We start from the raw sequence: 24,059 nt of genomic DNA, 5'->3' as shown, positions 1-24,059 counted from the left end.
TTAATAAAGTTAATATGTCATTTAAACCGCAAAGTGAACACCGTAAAAAAAAAACGCAAAAAACCATGGCGAAATTGCAATTTTTTTCCATTGCCCCCCAAAAAAGTCATAATAAAAATGAATCAATAAGTCCCATGCACCCCAAAACAGTACCATTCAAAACTACGTCTTGTCCCGCAGAAAACAAGCCCAAAAAAATCACTACATTGATGGAAAAATAAAAAAATTACGGCTCTTGCAAAGCGATGATGCAAAAGCAAATAATTTTAGTTCAAAAGTGTTTTTATTGTGCAAAAGTCGTAAAACATAAAAAATCTTTACATATGTGGTATCGCCGTAATCGTACCGACCCATAGAATAAAGGTAACATGTTATTTACGTCGCATAGTGAACGGCGTCAATTTAAAAACGCATAGAACAATGGCGGAATTTCAGTTTTTTTTTATAATCCCCCCCAAAAAGGTTAATAAAAGTTAATATAAAAATTATATATACCCAAAAATGGTGCTATTAAAAAGCACAACTAATCCCGCAAAAAAAAAGGCCTCATACAGCTATGTAGACGAAAAAATCAAAAAGTTATAGCTCTTTGAATGCGACTATAGAAAAACGAATAAAATAGCTTGGTCATTAGGGCCTAAAATGGGCTGGTCACTAAGGGGTTAAGCTGTTGCAACATCACTGTATCTCTCCTTACGTTTCAGTCTAGACTCAAATAGTAATGTCTTCTTCTAACCTGACCACATGCTATAAATGCATAGAGGAAGACTTGGTGGATGTATACGTCTAAACTTTTATTAACTTGAGGATTTTATGTATATTATGTATTGTTGTGTGCATATTTTGTGGACCAACAGTATATGCAGTGTTTACAGTTTTTCAAGACCAGTGGGAAGACCCATCAATGCTTGAGTTTTCTTGTTTCTCTCTTTCAGAGGAACGTCCCTACAGTATATTGTATGATGTAACGTTGTAGGTTTGGTGACAATATAATTTTACCTATTTTGACCTTACCAACCTAATATAACCTAACCAATGTTGGATAATTTGGGCAAAACCTGAATGTTTAACTGTTGCCCAGAATTATGACACTTAACTACTCTGATTTTACCTACCCTGAGGCCCCTTCTTAGCGAGGTCTATGTCACTCCTCAGTCAGTCCACCCAGTATTATCCAAAAAATACTCCTTTGGGATAATTCATGATCTTACTTCCAGACAACTCCTCAACATAGTGCTCATGAGTCATCTGCTGGCTATGGCCTAGCTGGGACGTGGCATAGATTACCACAACTGTGGCATTAAAGAGGCTCTGTCACCAGTTTATAACTGCCCTATCTTCTACCTAATCTAATAGGCGCTGTAGGACTTATTCACACGACCGTTTTCAGAACAATGATGTTCTATGGGTGTATTCACACGGCCGTTTTTTTAATGGCCCACGAATAATGGCTGTCAAAAAATAGGACATGGCCTATTTTTGTCCGTTTTAACGGCCTGACGGCCCCTATAGAAGTCAATGTATCCGTTTTTAACGGCTGTCAATACATGTAACAACCGTTAAAAATGGATCTGTGACATGGGGATTTGCAAGGGAACTACTAGTTCCCTTGCTAGCTATCGGCGGCGCGACTACACATATTCACCGATGCAGCGCCGACCTCTTCAGGTGTGGTCTCTCGTCTTCACGGGTTCTGCGAAGGCAACGCGATGACGTCATCGCGCCGCCTCCGCAGATCCCGTGAAGACGAGAGACCTTACCTGGAGAAGACAGCGCTGCATCGGTGAGTATGTAGGGTATTCATGACGGGCTGTGTGGCATCTACATCGGGGCTGTGTGGCATCATATACAGGAGGGCTGTGTGGCATCATGTATAGGAGGGCTGTGTGGCATTTACAGGGAGGCTGTGTGGCATATACAGGGAGGTGTGTGGCATCATATACAGGGAGGCTGTGTGGCATCATAAACGGAGGTGTGTGGCATCAAATACAGGGAGGTGTGTGGCATCATATACAGGGAGGTGTGTGGCATTATATACAAGGAGGTGTGTGGCATCTTATACAGGGAGGTGTGTGGCATCATATACAGGGAGGCTGTGTGGCATCATATACAGGGAGGCTGTGTGGCATATACAGGGAGGTGTGTGGCATCATGTACAGGAGGGCTGTGTGGCATCATGTACAGGAGGGCTGTGTGGCATTTACAGGGAGGCTGTGTGGCATATACAGGGAAGTGTGTGGCATCATATACAGGGAGGCTGTGTGGCATCATATACAGGGAGGCTGTGTGGCATATACAGGGAGGTGTGTGGCATCATATACAGGGAGGTATGTGGCATCATATACAGGGAGGCTGTAAATAGTGTCTAGGTAAACATGTGACCTTTCTTTGGGTGTTTTCAGGGGGTTGGGACAAAAAAAGCCTGACCAATGAAATTCATCAGTTTTTTTACTGGCCATGAAAAACTGATGCAAAAAGGATGTCAAACGGCTATTAAAAATGGACAGACGGACTGGAAATGGATGAAAATTTAGAGACACTGATGCAAAACGGCCATGAAAAACTGACAGTTGATCAGTTTTTAATGGCAATTTTTTTTCACTGTCGTGTAAATATAGCCTTAATGTAGATAAGTAATGTGTTTTTTGTTGTTTTTTTAAAAAAACGTTTATTTTTGACAAAGTTATGAGCATTTTAAGTGTTATGCAAATTTGTTCTTAATGCCCCAGGGGGCATTTTTTTACTTTTCACCAAGTGGGCGTAGTAAAGAGAAGTGTATGACGATGACCAATCAGCGTCATACACACTTCTCTTCACTCATGTTCAGCTGTACTCACAGCACAACGTGATCTTGTGAGATCACGCTGTGCTGTCACTCCCACAGTAACTTTACTGGAGTGTTGAGAGAATGAAAAGACATCGCCTCCAGCCAGGACACAATGTCTTTTCATTCTTCCGAAACTCCGGTAAAGTTAATGTGGGAGTAAGTGACAGCACAGCATGATCTCGCGAGATCACGCTGTGCTGTTAGTACAGCTGAACCTGAATGAAGAGAAGTGTAGAAGTGTTTTTTTTTTTTGTTTTTTTTTTTGTTTTTTTTAGATAGATAGATAGATAAATAGCAGACAAAGAAATGGCGACAGCACACTGCGCACACTAATGCCATCTAAGCCACTAAATATAAATAAATATGCACAGGGGCGTAACTAGGAAAGACTGGGCCCCATAGCAAACTTTTGACTGGGGCCCCCCTCCGCTGGGTAACACACAACTCCCCCTTGTAGATAGTGCCTCCCTATAGATTCCACCACACAGCGCCCCCCTGTAGATAGCGCCATACACAGCCCCCTGTAGATAACGCCTTACAGGCCCCCTGTAGATAACGTCTTACAGCCCCAAATCCCCCTGTAGATAACGCCATACAGCCCCCCCTGTAGATAACGCCATACAGCCCCCCTGTAGATAACCTCTTACAGACCCCCTGTAGATAACGCCATACAGACCCCCCCCGTAGATAACACCATACAGAGTCCCCCCTGTAGATAACGCCATACAGAGTCCCCCCTGTAGATAACGCCATACAGAGTCCCCCCTGTAGATAACGCCATACAGAATCCCCCCTGTAGATAACGCCATACAGAGTCCCCCCTGTAGATAACTCCATACAGACCCCCCTGTTGATAACGCCATACAGCCCCCCCTGTAGATAACCCAATACAGACCCCCCTGTAGATAACGCCATACAAACCCCCCTGTAGATATCGCCATACAGAGTCCCCACTGTAGATAATGACACACAGACCCCCCCTGTAGATAACACCATACAGAACCACGCCCTGTAGATAACGCCATACAGACCCCCCCCCTGTAGATAACACCATACTGAACCCCCCCTGTAGATAACACCATACTGAACCCCCCCTGTAGATAACGCCATACAGACCCTCCCTGTAGATAACGCCATACAGACCCCCCCTGTAGATGACGCCATATAGCCCCCCCCCCCCCCAAAAAAAACGACCTATAGTTTGTCCTACAAAAGACATGCATCCCCTATCCACAGGATAGGGGATACATGTTTGATCGCTGACAGCAATAAGGAGAACGGGGGACTTTCGGTGACTTTCGATGACGAACCTCGGACTTCCGGCGTCTGCGCAGTTCAATAAAAATGAAAGGTGCGCTGGTCACGTATGCGCACAAGCGCGACAAGTGCACAATTCATTTTTATGGAGCTGCAGACAGACCCCGGAAGTCCGAGGTTTGTCATGGAGAACTTCGGGGGACTTTCGGTTCCCCGTTCTCCTTATCGCTGGGTGTCCCAGCGATCACACATGTATCCCCTATCCTGTGGATAGGGGATGCATGTGTTTTGTAGGAACAACCCCTTCAGTGGCGTTGCACTGTAGCAGCCATAGCAGCTGCTAGCGGAGCCTCCGGCCATGGCACGGGCCCCCTCATGCTGCGGGCCCCGTAGCAGCCGCTACGGCTGCTATAGCGGTAGTTACGGCACTGAATATGCATTAATGCTAAATCTACTTACAAATAGGGAGGTTCTTAGTGCACATTTTGATCAAAAAGTGTTTGCCCACCTGCCACGACAAGGTGACCTCTGTAAGGTGGGGACCTACGCTGCACATACACCCAGAACTGGGACTAAGCCTACATATATATCTGGGGATGGTAGGAACCAGCATTAAACGAATTAAAATCACAGATGATAGATAGATAGATAGATAGATAGATAGATAGATAGATAGATAGATAGATAGATAGATAGATAGATAGATAGATAGATAGATAGATAGATAGATAGATAGAATCCAAAAATCAGGCAGCACTCCAAGGTATAAGCAAGGTAGAAAAAGGTGCTTTATTGGTCCATATACACACGACGTTTCAGCTCAACACAGGAGCCTTTCTCAAGTGAGAAAGGCTCCTGTGTTGAGCTGAAACGTCGTGTGTATATGGACCAATAAAGCACCTTTTTCTACCTTGCTTATACCTTGGAGTGCTGCCTGATTTTTGGATTCTACTACAGCAGGTCTGTTAGCCCTGACCTGGGCAGGTCGGCACCCACCTATGATTTACAAGGCTGTGCGGCTGACATTGTATTTGGACTTTAGATAGATGATAGATAGACAGATAGATAGATAGATAGAGAGATAGATAGATAGATAGATAGATAGATAGATAGATAGATAGATAGATAGATAGATAGATAGATAGATAGATAGATAGATAGATAGATAGATAGATAGATAGATAGATAGATAGATAGATAGATAGATAGATGTGGAGTTAGTGACTGCCTCCATTTTTGATCTTGTACTCCCCCCTTTCTGCCGTGGGTGATTTTAATTAGTTTAATGTTGGTTCCTACCATACCCAAGAATATGTAGGTTTAGTCCCAGTTCTGGGTGTATGTGCAGCGTAGGTTCCCACCTCATAGAGGCCGCCTTGCCGTGGCAGGTGAGCTCACACAATTTGATCAAAATGTGCGCTTAGAACCTCCCTATTGTAAGTAGATTTAGCAGTAATGCATACTTATTTATATTTAGTGGCTTAGGTGGCATTAGGCCTCATGCAGACTTCAGTGTTTTTCTTCAGGGTGCTAGCCGTTTTTCTGACGGCTAGCACCCTGACCCATTCATTTCAATGGAGCCATGCACACTTCAGTTTTTTTGACGATCCCGTTGCTCCGTTCCGATGCAAAGTAGAGCATGTCCTACTTTGGTCCGAGATTCTGTGACCGTGAGGCCCATGCAAGTCAATGAGGCCGTCCAAAAAACTGAAGGCACACGGAAGGCATCCGTGTGCCGTCCGTGTGTGACGGAGCCGTTGCCTAGCAACGGCCGGGCGGGCAGAAATACATTACAATATTACACTAATCGGCAGCCACTTGTCTCTCTCAATCACTGATAGAGAAAAAGAGGCTGCTGATTAAAAATAAAGTTTATATGTACCCTGTCGTTGTCTTGGTGACGAGTCCCTCTTCTTCCTCCAGTCTGACCTTCCTTTCTGACGCAGCAGCCTGTGATTGGCTGCAGAGGCTGGTGCAGCCTGTGATTGGCTGCAGAGGCGGTCACGTGGGATGAAGCGTCATCCCTGGAGAGATTAAGCTGATTGCTACCAGAGCACCCTGGTCTATAAGAAGGGCCAAGCCCCTTCCTGCCTTGCCTGAGCTTTGTTTTGTTACCCTAGTCTGTCTATGCAAATGGTCTCCTAAGTGTTTTCCAGTTCCCAGTGTTTCCCGTTCCTGCTACCTGTAACCTGCATCCTGTGCTATCCTGGTCAAGTGTCGTATTGAGTTGGAGTCGTGCTGCGCTGAGTACCACGCCTGTCCTGCTTCACCACGCCTGGTGCCTGCCTGCTGTCTAAGTCCCAGCCGAGCCTGTCTTGCTACTGTCTGAGCTACCACAGGTACACCTATACGAACTATAGACTGTGACCTGTGTCCTGTTGGCCAGCTGCCATACCGTCAAGGCGGTACGGCCCAATGGGTCCACGTACCCAACGTGACAGTAAGCTCAGGCCATGGACCCCGCTGGTCGATCCAACACCAAGATGACGTCACAAGAGATGCGGGCGGATATGCTAGACCTCCGGTCTCGACAGGACCAACTCCTCCAGGCATTGAACATTATTGCACATTAGCTGGAGGTGCAAACTGCTGTTCCTCCTACTACACCTCCTGGCAGTACAGATCCTCCGGCTACACTTCCTGGCAGTGCTGATCCCCGATTTTCTTTGCCGCTACCTCACCGCTATACTGGAAACGCGAAGACCTGCCGTGGATTTTTGAACCAGTGCAAGATCCACTTTAGCCTGTATGCAAGGTCATTTTCGACTGATGGTGCAAGGGTCGCTTTCATCGTCTCTTTACTCACTGGCAGGGCCATAGCATGGGCGAACGCTATCTGGGAGAGACAAGGACCTGAGACTTCCAGGGGTTCCTACGGACATTTCGCATGGTGTTTGAGGAGCCTGGACGAGTCTCGTCTGCAGCCGCCTCCTTGCTGAACCTAGGCCACATACACTTTCGTGGGCGAGTACGCCATCCATTTCCGCACCCTGGCGGGAGAATTGTCGTGGAACAATGAGGACTTGGTGGCTACATTCTGGCAGGGACTGTCTCCTGAGATTAAGGACGAGCTTGCCGCCCGAGATCTACCGTCTACCCTGGATGACATCATCCTTCTGGCCACCCGGATTGATTTAAGGATTCGAGAAAAGTTCCAAGAAGCTTGTCGGGAGGGAAGACTCCCTAGCCCGGTTCCTACTTTGCAGCAACCCCTGCTGTCCTCAGTTGCTGATCCTCCAAAGGAGTCTGTGAGGACGGACCAGTTTAAGCTGTCTACCCAGAAGTGACAACGCAGACGCACCTCGGGACTCTGTCTATATTGCGGCCTCGGAGGCCATCTTGTGCATCTGTGCCCCCTAAAGCCCCAGAGCCTAGGGTTGGTGGGAGAGACAACCCTGGGCGAAGAAAGACTTTTGTCTAAATTGTCCATTCCCGTGAGCATAGTGTCCGGCGAAAAAACACACCGGGTCTCTGCTTATCTGGACTCTGGATCCGCTGCTAATTTCATTCGAAGAGACCTGGTGGATCTTCTCCAATTGCCCACAACCCCTCTGGAGAGGCCTTTGATGGTTGCATCTGTGAATGGACTACCTCTGCCAGACCCGGTTGTAACTGTGACCAAGCCGCTGAGGCTCCAAGTGGGAGCCTTCCAATTCGAGCTCATCTCGTTCTTTGTCCTGGCTAAAGCCATCAACCCTGTGCTGCTGGGCCTGCCCTGGCTCCGACTACATGCCCCAGTCCTGGACTGGAATTCTGGAGAGGTTCTCCAGTGAGTTTCCGAGTGTCTCAACCGCAGCCTGCCCCCACACTGGGCTTATGACTGTCCTATCGAGCTGATACCTGGTGCATCCATTCCCCGTGGTAGGGTATATCCTCTCTCCTTGCCAGAGACTCAGTCCATGTCCGCCTATGTTAAGTAGAACTTAGAGAGGGGCTCCATACGGAAGTCTTCTTCCCTGGCAGGAGCCGGGTTCTTCTTTCTCAAGAAAAAGGATGGTTCTCTGCGTCCTTGCATCGACTACATGGGTCTCAAGCAGATCACGGTAAAAGAATCGATATCCGTTGCCATTGATTTTTGAACTGTTTGATCGCATACGAGGAGCCAAGATTTTTTCTAAGCTAGACCTGCGTGGGGCTTACAACCTAATCCGGATTCGCCGGGGTGACGAATGGAAGACGGCATTTAACACTCGTGACGGACACTATGAATATCTAGTAATTTCCTTCGGCCTGTGTAATGCTCCCGCGGTCTCCAAGAGTTTGTTAATGACATCATACGTGACCTCCTCTATGTTTGTGTTGTGGTCTGTCTTAATGACATCTTGATTTTTTTCTCCAGATCCTATGACTCATCAGAGACTGGAGAAGTGCGCGTTTGAGAAGAATGCTCTACCCTTCCTGGCCTATATCATCTCGGATCAAGGCCTCAAGATGGATCCTGAGAAGGTAAAGGCCGTCCTGGAATGGCCACGCCCTCAAGGCTTGAGGTCCATACAGCGCTTCCTGGGTGTAATGTCCGTGGCTGCGGGCTGTCAGCTCCAACCTCCCCCTGACAGCCGCAGCCACGAGTCAGCAAGCGCTGGCCCCAGCCTCCTCCTCAGGAGACGCCAGCGCTCGCGTCCACTCACCTCTGCCGGATCCCGTAGGGTGCGCTCTTAAAGGGGCAGCGCGTGCACCGGACCTCATGGACGAACTTTGACCCGTGAGTACCCTGGACTATAAGAGGGGTCCAGCCCCCTAGTTCTATGCCTGAGCGTTGTTGTGTTCCCTATAGTTTGACTATGTGATGGCCTCCTAGTGTTTTTCCTACTCCAGTCCCTGTTCCAGTTCCTGTCCCTGTACCTATATGTGTTTCCAGTTCCTGTTCCTAGCAATCCATACCTTCCTGGTCTAGCACTGTGCTGTGCCAAAGTCGTTACCCGGTTCCAGTTTGAGCACCACTACCGTCCGGCCGACAAGAATGTGAGGGCTGATGCCTTGTCCAGGTCGTTCGAGGCAGAGGATACTATGGAGTCTCCCCAAAATATCATCGATCCATCCTGCATCATCCCTGTCAACCCTCTGCAAGTTAGAGACATTCCCCCGGGGAGGACTTTTTGTGCGTCTGGCAGACAGAAGAAGAATCCTCCGCTGGGGACACAGTTCCAAACTGGCAGGTCACGCGGGTGCCCGTAAGACCCGAGACCTGATTGCCCGTCAGTTCTGGTGGCTCACACTGCCAAAGGACATCATGGACATTGTCTCCTCCTCCACGGTGTGCGCAGCAAATAAAGTTGCCCACTCCAAACCGGCTGGCCTGCTCCAGCCACTGCCTGTGCCCGATGCTCCCTGGCAACATATTGTTATGGACTTTGTTACGGACCTGCCTCCCCCTGCGGGATGCAGTGCGGTCTGGGTGGTGGTGGACCGATTTTCGAAGATGGCTCACTTCGTTCCGCTGAACGGTCGCCATTCTGCTTCTCGACTGGCTCCCCTCTACATCCAACACATCTTCCGCCTGCACGGCTTGCCTAGGCATATTGTGTCTGATCGGGGAGTTCAGTTCACCTCGAAGTTCTGGAGAGCCCTCTGTAAACTCCTCAATGTAAAGTTGGACTTTTCCTCAGCCTACCATCCTCAGTCCAATGGTCAAGTCGAGAGGATCAACCAAATCATGGAGAACTACCTCTGACACTTTATCTCCAAGCAGCATGATGACTGGGTGCAGCTTCTTCCTTGGGCTGAGTTCTTGTATAATAATCATACTAGCGAGTCCACAAGAAAGACAACGTTCTTTATAGTTTACGGCCAACACCCACGACTCCCTTTCCCGGTGTCCGTTATGTCCGAAGTTCCCGCAGCTGATTCTGCTTTTAGGGACTTCCTGCGGATTCGGCAGCAGACCCGATTCACCATTCTGCTGGCGTTGGACCGCATGAAACGTAAGGCAGACACAAGGAGAAGAGAACCTTCCCAGTTTTCTCCGGGGTACCAAGGTCTGGCTGTCCTCCAGAAATATCCGGCTGAGGGTGCCATCTTACAAGTTTTCTCCCAGGTTCCTCGGACCTTTCGAGATCTTGCAACAGATTAACCCTGTCTCCTACAAGCTTCAGCTGCCTCCTACCCTCCGGATCCCCAACTCCTTTCACGTTTCTCTCCTGAAACCTGTGGTCCTGAACCGGTACTCTAAGACTCTTAGCCCTGCAGTTGCCCCCAGCGGTTCTGCCGAGATATTTGAGGTTAAGGAGATCCTGGACACCAAAAAAGTAAGAGGAAGAACCTTTTATTTAGTGGATTGGAAGGGGTTTGGTCCAGTGTAGAGGTCCTGGGAGCCAGAAGAGAATCTCAATGCTCCTACCCTCATTAAGAAGTTTCTCTCTCGTTCTGGTCCCAAGAGGAGGGGGCGTAAGAGGGGGGATACTGTAACGTCCGTGGACGCTGACCACGAACTCCTTACCATCCTGTCGACGCCCTTCTCTGCAGAGATGTCTGCACATGCGGCCATCCTGTTCCACAGTGACTACCAGAGTGCGCTCGCGAGCTCAGTCCAACCTTAAGGAGCCACACAGGTGTGAGATTGAGCTGATTGCTCCCAGAGCACCCTGGACTCTAAGAAGGGCCCAGCCCCTTCCTGCCTTGCCTGAGCTTTGTTGTCGATACCCTAGTCTGTCTATGCAAATGGTCTCCTAAGTGTTTTCCAGTTCCCAGTGTTTCCCGTGTTCCTGCTAACTGTAACCTGTATCCTGTGCTATCCTGGTCAAGTGCCGTATTGAGTTGGAGTCGTGCTTCGCTGAATACCACGCCTGTCTTGCTTCACCAAGCCTGGTGCCTGCCTGCTGTCTAAGTACTGTCTTGCTACTGTCTGAGCTACCACAGGTACACCTATACGAACTATAGACTGTGACCTGTGTCCTGTTGGCCAGCTGCCATACCGTCAAGGCGGTACGGCCCAGTGGGTCCACATACCCAACGTGACAGAGATAGATAGATAGATAGATAGATAGATAGATAGATAGATAGATAGATCTTAAATGGTCAAATGCTTTGAACATCGGGTTCTATATCCACCACTGACGTTGGCTGTCAATATAGAACATACAACAAAAATGAATGATGTTTAACAACCTAACTTCCTTAAGCACTTTAGAATCTTCATTTGGAACAATGGGCTTTTTGTTTTGTAAATTCCTTTTAACCTTCCTTCTCACACACTAGCAGTAGATATCTCAACTCTTTACATATTTGGGGAGTTCACTTTGAATACATTTCCGCTGAATACTGGGAAGTGAAGGAAGCTGGGACCTTTTAAAGATTTGTTCACATCTGCGTCGGGATTCCGTTCCAGGGTTCCGTCTGAGTTTTCTATCAGGGGAACCCATGAACGGAATCCAAACTCAAACAAACAGAAACCATAGGTTTACGTTTGCATCACCATTGATCTTAATGGAGATGGATTTTGTGCAAATGGTTTCCGTTGTGCATGGGTCCTGCGGTTTTGACGGAATCAATACCGTAGTCGACTGCGCTATGCATTCCATCAAAATGACAGAACCTTTAAACAACGGTGACAAACGGAAACCATTTGCACCGGATCCGTCACCATTGAAATCAATGGTGAATCAAACGGAAACCTTTGGTTTCTCTTTATTTCAGTTTGGATTCCATTCATGGGTTCACATGACGGAAAGCTCCGACAGGACCCATGAACGGAGTCCCAACGCAGATGTGAACGAAGCTTTAGCGATGTAAACTATATAACTATATGGAAGCTCCCCCAGACTAAACTAAATTTGAATCCAAGACGGCGGCAATAATCTGGGACATACCCTCATTATGGCATCACTGTCCATAAGCGGCTCTGTTTCTGGACCTTGGCAATGGGGAAGTCCCTGATATCAAAAGTCCATATATGGACAGTGATGTTAGGAGTAGAGCAGGAGACCCATGCAGAACTCGGGACTCCGGCTCTGGGGTTGCCCCTGACATCACTGTCTATATATGGACAGTGATGTTAGAGGCTTCCACAGAGCCAGTGTACCGGAGCAGAGCCTCCATTAGCGCACTGCCCGGGACATTAGCTCTGCTCCGGACATCACTATCCATATATGAACAGTGATGTCGGGAGCAGTGCTGTGAATAGGGCCTAGAGTGAGGAGGCTCGGGAGTGCGCACGTCAATGTGGTGCCTCCCTCTCAGCCTCTGTTCTGCATAGAATCTGTAGCCAGCATCTGATGTTGCTGGCTACGGATTCTAATTGACAACGAGTGGGGACTGCCGAAGTAGAAGAGACGGAGGCGCAGCAAGACAGAGAAGAAGACTACAGAATAGCAGGCTAACGCTTGCAGTAAGGTAAATATAATTTATTGAAAAGTTTATTATTATGTTAAAAGGAACACATAAAAAAGTTTTTTATCTTTACAGGTACACTTTAAGTTGAATCCAAGACGGCTGCATTTAAAGGGCTGTTCACATCAGAGACATTTATGACATATCCACAGGATATCTCCAACAAAGCAGTAGGAAAACAGCACACGTCTCCAAATCTTCAAAAAGGTTTTGTCAAAACATCTTTCGACAAACAGGCAACGTTCCAACCCGCAGTGAGTGAAGGGTCTTTTTAAAGGCTTGGGAAAGACCCTTCACTCACTGCAGGTCGAAACGTTGCCTGTTTGTCGCAAGATGTTTTGACAATAAAACCTTTTTGAATATTTGGAGACGTGTGCTGTTGTCCTCCTGCTTTGTTGGAAATTACATTTTGCCAGAGAAGGTTTGCCTGGCTTGACAGCGTGCACCGCACCAGGAACTCGGAACTTGTGCTGCTTAAAAATGTTCCTATTTTTGGCTCAATATCCAAAGGATATGTCATATATTGTCAAATCACATTTCTGATAATAAAAGTGAAAAACTGACAGGCAAGTTAAAGTGTATGTTCACAAATGCCAGAAGTCTAGCAAGCAAAATGGGGGAGCTGGAGGCCTTGATACTGGAAGAAAATATAGATATAGTTGGTGTTGCTGAAACATGGCTGGACTCTTCACATGACTGGGCTGTAAATCTACAGGGTTTTACACTGTTTCGGAAAGACAGGACAAATAGGAAAGGCGGTGGTGTATGTCTGTATGTGAGAAATGATATGAAGGCGAGTGTGAAAGAGACAATAGTGGGTGAATACTGTGAGGAGGTTGAAACCTTGTGGGTGGAACTAGAAAGGGAGGTAAACACTGAAAAAATTACTTTTGGTGTAATCTATAGACCCCCCAATATAACTGAGGAGATGGAAGGTCAGCTATATAAACAGATGGAGCGGGCTGCACAGGCGGGTACTGTAGTGATAATGGGAGATTTTAATTTCCAGGATATTAATTGGTGTCATGGTTCAGCTTCAACTGCAAAGGGGAGACATTTCCTCAACCTGTTGCAGGAAAATTTTATGGGCCAGTTTGTGCAAGACCCGACTAGAGGTGAAGCTCTGTTGGATCTGGTCATTTCTAATAATGCCGATCTTGTTGGGAATGTCAATGTTCGTGAAAACCTCGGTAACAGTGATCATAATATAGTTATATTTTACATATACTGTAAAAAACAAACACAGGCTGGGAGGGCAAAAACATTTAATTTTAAGAAAGCCAAATTCCCCAGGATGAGGGCTGCAATTCAGGATATAGACTGGGAAAAACTAATGTCATATAATGGGACAAATGATAAATGGGAGATTTTCAAATCTACTTTGAGTTATTATAGTGCAAAATTTATTCCTATAGGTAACAAGTATAAACGACTCAAATTAAATCCCACATGGCTTACACCTTCTGTGAAAGGGGCAATACATGACAAAAAAAGGGCATTTAAAAAATACAAATCTGAGGGTACATCTGCAGCCTTTGTAAAATATAAAGAGCTTAATAAAATCTGTAAAAAGGTAATAAAATTAGCAAAAATACAAAATGAAAGGCAGGTGGCCAAGGATAGTAAAACAAATCCCAAAAAATTCTTCAAGTATATAAATGCTAAAAAGCCAAGGTCTGAACATGTAGGACCCCTAGATAATGGTAATGGGGAGTTGGTCACAGGGGATCAAGAGAAGGCAGAGTTACTAAATGGGTTCTTTAGCTCTGTATATACAACTGAAGAAAGAGCAGCTGATGTAGCCGATGCCAGTGCTGTTAATATATCAGTTGATATACTGAAATGGATGAATGTAGATATGGTGCAAGCTAAATTAAATAAAATAAATGTGCACAAGGCCCCGGGACCAGATGGGTTACACCCTAGAATTCTTAAAGAGCTTAGTTCAGTTATTTCTGTCCCCCTTTTCATAATATTCAGAGAATCTCTAGTGACTGGTATAGTGCCAAGGGACTGGCGCAGCGCATATGTGGTGCCTATTTTCAAAAAGGGCTCTAGGTCTTCCCCGGGTAATTATAGACCAGTAAGCTTAACATCCATCGTGGGGAAAATGTTTGAGGGGCTATTGAGGGACTATATACAGGATTAAGTGACAATAAATAGCATTATAAGTGACAACCAGCACGGTTTTACTAAGGACAGAAGTTGTCAAACTAACCTAATCTGTTTTTATGAAGAGCCTAGACAGAGGGGCCGCTGTGGATTTAGTGTTTTTGGACTTTGCAAAGGCATTTGACACTGTCCCCCATAGACGCCTAATGGGTAAATTAAGGACTATAGGTTTAGAAAATATAGTTTGTAATTGGATTGAGAATTGGCTCAAGGACCGTATCCAGAGAGTTGTGGTCAATGATTCCTACTCTGAATGGTCCCCGGTAATAAGTGGTGTACCCCAGGGTTCAGTGCTGGGACCACTATTATTCAACTTATTTATTAATGATATAGAGGATGGGATTAATAGCACTATTTCTCTTTTTGCAGATGACACCAAGCTATGTAATATAGTTCAGTCTATGGAAGATGTTCGTGAATTGCAAGCGGATTTAAACAAACTAAGTGTTTGGGCGTCCACTTGGCAGATGAAGTTTAATGTAGATAAATGTAAAGTTATGCATCTGGGTACCAACAACCTGCAGGCATCATATGTCCTAGGGGGAGCTACACTGGCGGATTCACTTGTTGAGAAGGATCTGGGTGTACTTGTAAATCATAAACTAAATAACAGCATGCAATGTCAATCAGCTGCTTCAAAGGCCAGCAGGATATTGTCTTGTATTAAAAGAGGCATGGACTCACGGGACAGGGATGTAATATTGCCACTTTACAAAGCATTAGTGAGGCCTCATCTAGAATATGCAGTTCAGTTCTGGCCTCCAGTTCATAGAAAGGATGCCCTGGAGTTGGAAAAAATACAAAGAAGACCAACGAAGCTAATTAGGGGCATGGAGAATTTAAGTTATGAGGAAACATTAAAAGAATTAAACCTATTTAGCCTTGAAAAAAGACAACTAAGGGGGACATGATTAACTTATATAAATATATTAATGGCACATACAAAAAATATGGTGAAATCCTGTTCCTTGTAAAACCCCCTCAAAAAACAAGGGGGCACTCCCTCTGTCTGGAGAAAAAAAGGTTCAACCTGCAGAGGCGACAAGCCTTCTTTACCGTGAGAACTGTGAATCTATGGAATAGCCTACCGCAGGAGCTGGTCACAGCAGGGACAGTAGATGGCTTTAAAAAAGGGTTACATAATTTCCTAGAACAAAAAAGTATTAGCTCCCATGTGTAGAAATTTTTCCTTCCCTTTTCCCGTCTCTTGGTTGAGCTTGATGGACATGTGTCTTTTTTCAGCCGTACTAACTATGTAACTATGTAATAAATCGCAGATGGATGCTGGTCCTGTGGATATGTCATAATTGTCTCTGATGGGAAAACCCCTTTAAGATGGCCGCCATGTTGGTGACATGACCTTGCAGGTTTCCCCCTTCTCCCACAGCTTGTGTCTAAAATTAGATCACCAGTATCGGGTGCACAGGTTCTTGTTCAGACACACGACCAGTGTCCCAAATAGCCAGCAAAAAATCCAAAACACAAGACAGCACTCCAAGTTCAGTGAAAAATAGGATCACTTTAATCACCCCTTGCGACGTTTCAGCCCTACTCAATGGGGCCTTTCTCAAGCAAAATCTTTTGCTTGAGAAAGGCCCCATTGAGTAGGGCTGAAACGTCGCAAGGGGTGATTAAAGTGATCCTATTTTTCACTGAACTTGGAGTGCTGTCTTGTGTTTTGGATTTTTTGCCTTATATATATATATATATATATATAATTTTGTATCTTCCACTTGCTTGTCTTTTGTGATGTTTTTTGTTGAACACAGCTATCTAACACCCATATCACTCTTGTGAAAATAGTAACTGCCCATTTAGTTATCAACCAATTAGCCAAATGTATTTTTATAATTTAAAATAGTTAACCTTACAATAAGGGGTATTTCACGCAGCGTTTTTTTGTCAGGCAGAATGTTGAAATGCCAGCGTTTTTTCTAAAGCTTTTTTTCTGCGTTTTTTTTTTAGCTGTATTTATCTAATGCAAAAGCCGTGTGCGCTTTTTGGTCAGAAACGCTCCGAACGAGTGCCGCAGGTTTTTTCTGCCTCCCATTGATTTCAATTGAAGTCAGAGGCAAAAACCACTCAAAGAAAGAGCATTCTGCTTTTTCTTCCGCGAGCGGCCAAAAGCTGCCTGGTAAAAAAAAAAAACACCTTTGCCTCCTGTTGAAATCTATTTGTGGCGATTTGGGTCGTCTCTTGGTTCACCACAAACTTTCTGCAGGAACACTATCCCATTATTACTAAAAATGTCAGATTCAATGAGAAGACATTTTTTAAATAAATCAGTTTGGGGTTGACAATCCATTTCTAAGGCTCAGAGATTCAATGGAATCACAGTGTGAGCCGTTCCGTCAAATGGAGAAGACTTGAAACAAGAATAGGATTCATGTGGGACTAGCAAGGTGAAAATCACTGCCAAGAATTACATAAATCTCCGTTTCACATTTGCAAAAACAACTCAATAATGCTCTATGGACAGATGAGATAAAAGTGTAACTCCTTTCTTTACCCCAGACGAAATGGAGTGCACAGTAAAAACTTAATATTAAGTGTCAAACATGGTGATAGTATTTTAATGGTATGGAGATGTTTTGTTGCCTCAGGACCTGGACAACCTGTCACCAAATCGACATCAATAGAGATGTCACCACGGCAGGCCACAATTAGCCACCAAGGTCACCGATGTGTCTTCAGTATATCATACTGCAGTGAACAGAGGAACCCGCAGAGCTATCGGTGCGGGAACGGGTGGGAATCACAGTGGTAAGTATATATAAAAGTTTGTTATTTTTACTTTTTATGGCCATAGAAATCTTTTCCCTAAACCCAGGAAAGGTTTTCACATGGGTGATATGGTTTTTTTTTTCTTTTTAAAAATATATGTAAAACACCCAAATACTTACATGGTCTAACATGTATATCATACATCTTATAAAATCCAAAAACACATGATGAACTGTAGTGTGGACAGTGAGTGCGGTGTTTATATCTCCTAGTGGCGAAATCCTAATTTTAGACCTAGGTCATAGAGCAGTACAGGGAAACTGCTGAGGGATACAAGAGGTATGATTACCTCCAATCCTAAACATAGCCAGCAAACAGCAGAACCCTCAGCCTCACCGTATTTCCATGTTATGTTGTTTGACTCACAGATTTAGATATGCAGAGCCTGTAATACACATGTAAATAGGTATTCTTGATCATACGTTTATCATGCTCTCAGTGAACTATCTATTGCGTTCTGCTCCTAATCCTTTGGGTATAAGGCAGACTTCGAATTATTTGGCACACACAAATGAGCTCAGTAATTCTGAGGTCTCTTATTCACTGCTTTCAGATATCACGTGTGTTAGTTTGAGTAGTTCTATTCTTAATGTCAAGGCTCTTTTTCATGAATGAACCAACAGACATCTTATGGACACATAAATATTCCATACCATGACCATCCACTCCTTATAAACGCATTAACAAGATTTCTGCCTTCCCCTACAGGCATTCAGTAAATGGTGTCAACTGCGGCCAAGAGAAGCAGAAAAGGTCCCTGAGAGTGCATGGAAACTCCTCTTCTACAGTTGTTCGTGGTCTTACTGTTCATACCTCCTTTTCTTCACTGAACACAACTTTTTTCATGATCCACCTTCCACGTTCCATGGTACGTAAGCATTGCCGCCCTGCAACAACATAATGCAAAATTTTTGGTTTCAGTAAAATACCTTTTTTATATAAATAGGTAGTACTAGAAGTAGATCCTCCATTGTCATGAAGGCACCAAGGTTCTGGGATTCCCGATGAATATACACTGTAATACCTCACTGATGATTTATATAAGGTTTACACTGGCTTGTAACATAATTCAGTCTATATGATTGAAGACATGCAGAGCTTTAGAAAGACATTCTCATAGTATCAGAATTTTAAGACTGATTTTTCGAAGGAGCACTGTCTACTGTCGGGGACATCTGCCACTTGAAAGATAGAAACCACTAAGTTATGCCAGCAGTCAGCTGTGACTCATTCTGAATGGCATTCTTGCATCAAAAGCATTGTGTGAATGGTTGGACAGCGGTCAGATCTGTGCTCTTGACAGAAACGGTGTTGTGTTGTGATCGTTTCTAATATCATTGGTCACGCTTTTTAGAGTTCACCAGTGAGCATGCAGTGCACTGATTGACAATACAGGAAGTCGATCAGCGCTCGTTTGCACCATTTACAAGGAACAACAATCGTTAAGTGTCAGACGAACAATTGTTAATGCGATTGTCTGGTCCCATGCACTTGCAGCATATCAGCAGCACATCTCTCTATTTAGGTAAGGAGATGTGCTGCCGACTTGTAACCATTTATTCAGCCGCAGAAAAAATCAGATCTTGCCCTGTTTACAGAGGGCGGTGATTAGAAGCGATCGTTCGTACGCTCGTTTACCCGATCATTGGCCTGTGTGAACGGAAAACGCTCGTTCATCAGGTGATCGAATCTTTTATGCGGCAGCATCTCTTCCGGTTCTCGTTATAGGTGCTTAAATATGGGCAATATCTGCCCGTGTAAATCCACTTTTATTTCTTGGTGAAAATTACAGAATACACAGGTGCTATTTTTTACTGAATAGCGCACCATATGTGGTTATGAAGCCTACTCTAGATATCATATATATGTATGTTCATAAATGCTATGTTTGGTATGTAAATGAACCTGCCCTTGCTAGTGCAATATGATATTCTATTTTAGAACTGCCTACTATACATTTATGGAAATACATTTAAAAAGGCCAAATGGTAGTTGACACAGAGCTCACAGGGTAACTTTACCCAGAATCCATAGAGCTTCATTTTTCTACTATTTCACCAGTTACTGTTCATGAAGTCCTCCGAGCTGCTACATCAATTACAATGTAGTAACATCCATCATTCAACTGCGACAACCATCTTTATTTTCTTGACTATATTTCTGGGGAAGGTGCACAGCCGCTCTCATGTTGCTAGAGACACTGAATAGATATATGATCTTGTTTAAGGGGTTCATTATTGTGGGGTTCATGAGGTAAACCACTGTTTTGAATAATGCGTTACACTTGGGTTACTCATACACATTAGAAGACAATTAGTCTAACCCACTGATTTCGTGGGCCTGGACGTCTATCTTGTGTGATTTCAACAAACCCGCACCTTTATTCCCACAGGGGACAAGCTATTTCCAGAGGTGTCTGCCAGCATCTTATTCCCCTCTTTACATTGAAAACACATGCATGTTCAGCCGAGGATGCATGAGTACGGAAGAGTCGGAAGGAATAGCTGTCGGACGGCTTTCTAAAGTGTATGGCCACCTTTAGTATAAAACCTCACTTATCCTCTTTAAGAGGAAATAGGAGGTACAAAACTACGTCCCCTCAGCCCTGCCTAGAAACTAAGAGTCAACATCCACAGCCATCAGGAAGCCCTTGTTTAGCTGTTGGGGCATAGCTTTTCTACTTTTAGATAGGAAATCCATGTTTATTTCTAAAAAGAAGAGTGAAATGACTACATAGTGAGTCCCACAGAGAATGAATGGAGTGGCCGCCTCTCTGTTTAAATAGGGGATTCGGGACCCTCACAATCGGAGGGAGTCCCAGCAATGGGACCCCAGCGATCAAACACTTATCACTATCCTGCGGATAGATGATACGTTGTTATGGGAGGATAACCCCTTTAAGCACTTTAGGCATGTGACAGTGTTCTATTCATATTATTTTACCACTGTAATTTACAACTCATTTGCTGATAAAAAAAAGTATGACACAATTTTTCTTTCTATTTGGTGGAGTTTAGGTTGGAAGTCAGGAGCAGCTGTTCCCAAGAAAATCGCACTGGTATATCTCATCCAAGGCAGTTTCTATGCACACTCTACTTATGCTACTTTGTATATGGACGCATGGAGAAAAGACTCTATTGTAATGATAGTGCATCATGTGGTCACTTTCACTCTAATTTCTTTTTCCTATGCTTTCCGGTGAGTCCAGTGTATTATGTCATATTAAAATTTGTCTAAACAATAAAACCAGGTGCATTTAGTACATAAAAGTACTGATATCGGACTATTCGATTTTCAGGTCTATTGGGTGTATGTACAGAGAATCGGATTATCCTGGAAATTTATGGTTCAAATAACATAGCAACATACTGTAGTTTGTAAGGCTAAAAAAAAAAAGCCATACATCCATCTACTTCAGCCTATTATACTGCAATGTTGTTTCAAAGTAAGAAGTAAACTCCAATGAGGCAAAAGCCAATTTTTGTCATCTAAGGGAAAAAAAATTATTTCCGACTCCAATATGGCAATCGGCATAAATCCCTGGATCAACGACCCATCTCCAGTAATCTAGTAACCATAACTTGTAATATTATTACGCTCAAGAAAGACAACTAGGCCCATTTTGAACTCTTTCATTGAATTTACATAGTCTCACTGCTCTTACAGTAGAGAATACGCTTCTATATTTCTGTAGTAACCGTCTTTCCTCTAGATGTAGAGGATGCCCCCTTGTTATAGTTACAGTACTGGGTATAAAAAATTCATGAGAAAGATCTCTGGATTGACCTTTGATATATTTATACATGGTTAGTAGGTCAACCTTCAGTCATCTATTTTCTAAACGAAATAGCCCTAATTTTTACAAACTTTCTGGTAACTGTAGTCCACCCATTACATTTTTTACTTTAATTTCCCACCTTTGAACCCGCTGCCCTTCTGCTCCACTGGAGGTTTCTGTCCTCCCTGAGCTCGCGTTGTGCACTGGTGCCCAAAACTGTACGCAATATTCCATGTGTGATCTGCCTAGTGATTTATAAAATGGTAGAACAATGTTCTCTCATCTGTGCCCCTTTTGATGCATATTCAAACAAATTTGTCAACTCTCTCTAGTTACTAAGGAGGGGCACATAAATATCTTCTTTTTATTTTCTAATAGTCTGTAATTATACAGCCCAATAAAGAGCCCACCACTAACTGAGGACTAATAGTTTGAGTATAAAAATTAACCTTTATTAGACCGTATTTTTCGGACTATAAGACGTACCTGACCATAAGACACACCCAGGTTTTAGACAACAGAAAATAGGAAAATAATTATTTTTTAAAAAATAATTTATTCTTCATTAATTGATGACAATGTCTAGAATTGTTAATACTGAGAAGAATTATGGAGTGTACATGTGCTTCTTTTCTTTTTGTTTTATTGAAAATGTCATAAAAAATGAAATTTAAAAAAAAAAATATTCTGTTTCACCACATTCTGAGAGCCATTTTTTTTCACCCAGAGCGCTACATGAGAAGCCTGAACTTCCGAGTTCTGTGTCCGGCTTATTTGTTCCTCAGCTCCATAGAGATCGATACATAGCCGCTTGCGCATGCGCAGAAGAATCCCATTCATCTCTACGAAGCTGCTGGACACAGAACACAGAAGTCAAAGCTTGTCATGTAGCACTCTGGGTGAGTTCTCATTCTCCTTATCGGACCCCCAGTGATAGGGGATACATGTGTTTTATGGCACAACCCCGAAATTGCTGTTCCTGGCCATTAGAGCAGCATGTCAGCTGCTGACACCTGCAGTGTATGGGGCAGGCTCAGCGCGTGAGCCCGCTCCATCGATCACACCCCCCCCCGCCTGCTGCATGATGTGCCGGGAACATCATGGGTCGGGAAGGGGTTAAGTAATGAAGCGGTCAGGGGTCCCGTGACTGCGGTCTAGAAGGTGCAGGGACTTTTTAGCAAGATTTAATCTTGCTAAAAACTGCGTCTTACAGTCCGAAGAATACGGTACATATTTTTATGTAAATTTTTTATCATTTATTATAAGTAACGTTTATAAATAAAATTGATCATGTACTGCCTGCTTCTATTTATTACTGGTATCTGCCAAATGTATGGAGTATTGTACTAAATATCATCCCTCCCTTGTGGATAACTGAACAGTACGTTGCATTAGAAAAGCTGAGCTCATTGCTATTACTCCTGCACTACTAATCCACTTCATATTATTCCTTATTACACAAGCAGCGATCTAACATGGTTTGTGATTTAAAATGTGCATTCACATTTTTAATGCTTTCCATGATCTTATTTGCCTTGGCAGCAGCTGCCTGACACTGACACTGTTGCTACAGTTAAAGAGGCTCTGTCACCACACTATAAATGCACTATCTTGTACATAATATGATCGGCGCTGTAATGTAGATTACAGCAGTGTTATTTATTTAGAAAAACGGTCATTTTTGATGGAGTTATGACCTATTTTAGCTTTATGCTAATGAGTTTCTTCTCTGCACTTCTCTGTGATTTACAGCATAGCAGGGGTAGTCTCGCGAGATTACGCTGTAAGCTGTCATTTACAGCGAGATCTCGCTGTGCTGTGCTGTGCTGTAGTTTCACACAGACGCTACAGAAGTGACAGGATTCTGAATACACGTCACGCCCTGGCTGGAGGTAATGTATATTCATTGTTAGGACACTGCAGTAATGTTAGTGTTTGTGTATGTGGCTGCACATAGCGATATAGCTATATCGCTATCTGCAGTGTAAATGAATATAGAGAAGTGTATGACGCTGATTGGTCACCGTCATGCACTTCTCTCCACAATGCCCACTTGGTCAAACAGTAAAACACGCCCAGTTGTCCATTAAAGAAACTCATTAGCATAAAGCTAAAATAGGTCATAACTCCATCAAAAATGATAGTTTTTCTAAATAAAAATATTATGTACAATATAGGCCACTTATAATGTGGTGACAGAGCCTCTTTAAGTTTAATTTCACCTAGAATTCCTAAGTCTTTTTCTATGACAGTGTTACCCAGTATTTTCCCGTTTAATATGTAATGGTCACCAATTCATGCAATGCATGCCATCTGGACTCGGTGATTTGTCTATTTTAATCTATTTAAGGTCTTTCTGCACTTCTTCCTGGGTTAGACAGGTAACATTTAATAGAGAGTTTTCTTTATTCCTCTGCATTTTACCTGACATTTCATTCTCCTCTTTGAACACAGTGGAGACAAAAAATGTTTAGTAAATTCGCTTTCTTCTCATCACTCTCCACAATTTCGCCTTCATTACTTTTTAAAGGGCCAACACTTTCAGTTTTTACCTTTTTATTATTTATATAATTAAAGATAATTTTACGGTTAGTTTTACTTTTTTTGGCAATAAGGGTATGTTCACACGAGGGCGTACGTAACGGCTGAAATTACGGGCATGTTTCAGCTTGAAAACATCCCCGTAATTTCAGCCGTAACGGCATGTGCAGGCGCTTGAACGCCACGTCCATTACGGACGTAATTGGCGCTGCTATTCATTGGAGTCAATGAATAACGGCTCCAAGTACGGCCAAAGAAGTGACAGGTCACTTCTTTGACGCAGGCGTCTATTTACGCGCCGTCATTTGACAGCGGCGCGTAAATTACGCCTCGTGTGAACAGACAAACGTCTGCCCATTGCTTTCAATGGGCAGA

The 24,059-nt window shown here is 44.0% G+C and overlaps 1 protein-coding gene across 1 annotated transcript in view; it reads left to right on the top strand.

The window, feature by feature from the left end:
* Nucleotides 1-24,059, top strand: part of CERS1 (ceramide synthase 1) — a 100,424-nt gene that overhangs the window by 8,941 nt on the left and 67,424 nt on the right. Inside the window, exons 2-3 of the mRNA XM_075825464.1 lie at nt 18,074-18,233; nt 20,383-20,563. Of these exons, the coding sequence (XP_075681579.1) occupies nt 18,074-18,233; nt 20,383-20,563 (341 nt within the window). The remainder of the gene's footprint in view (nt 1-18,073; nt 18,234-20,382; nt 20,564-24,059) is intronic.

Source organism: Rhinoderma darwinii, chromosome 1 (genome assembly GCF_050947455.1).
Source record: "Rhinoderma darwinii isolate aRhiDar2 chromosome 1, aRhiDar2.hap1, whole genome shotgun sequence".
NCBI lineage: Eukaryota > Metazoa > Chordata > Amphibia > Anura > Rhinodermatidae > Rhinoderma > Rhinoderma darwinii.
Note: the sequence above shows the minus strand (reverse complement) of the source record. Positions and strands in the feature narration are given on the sequence as shown.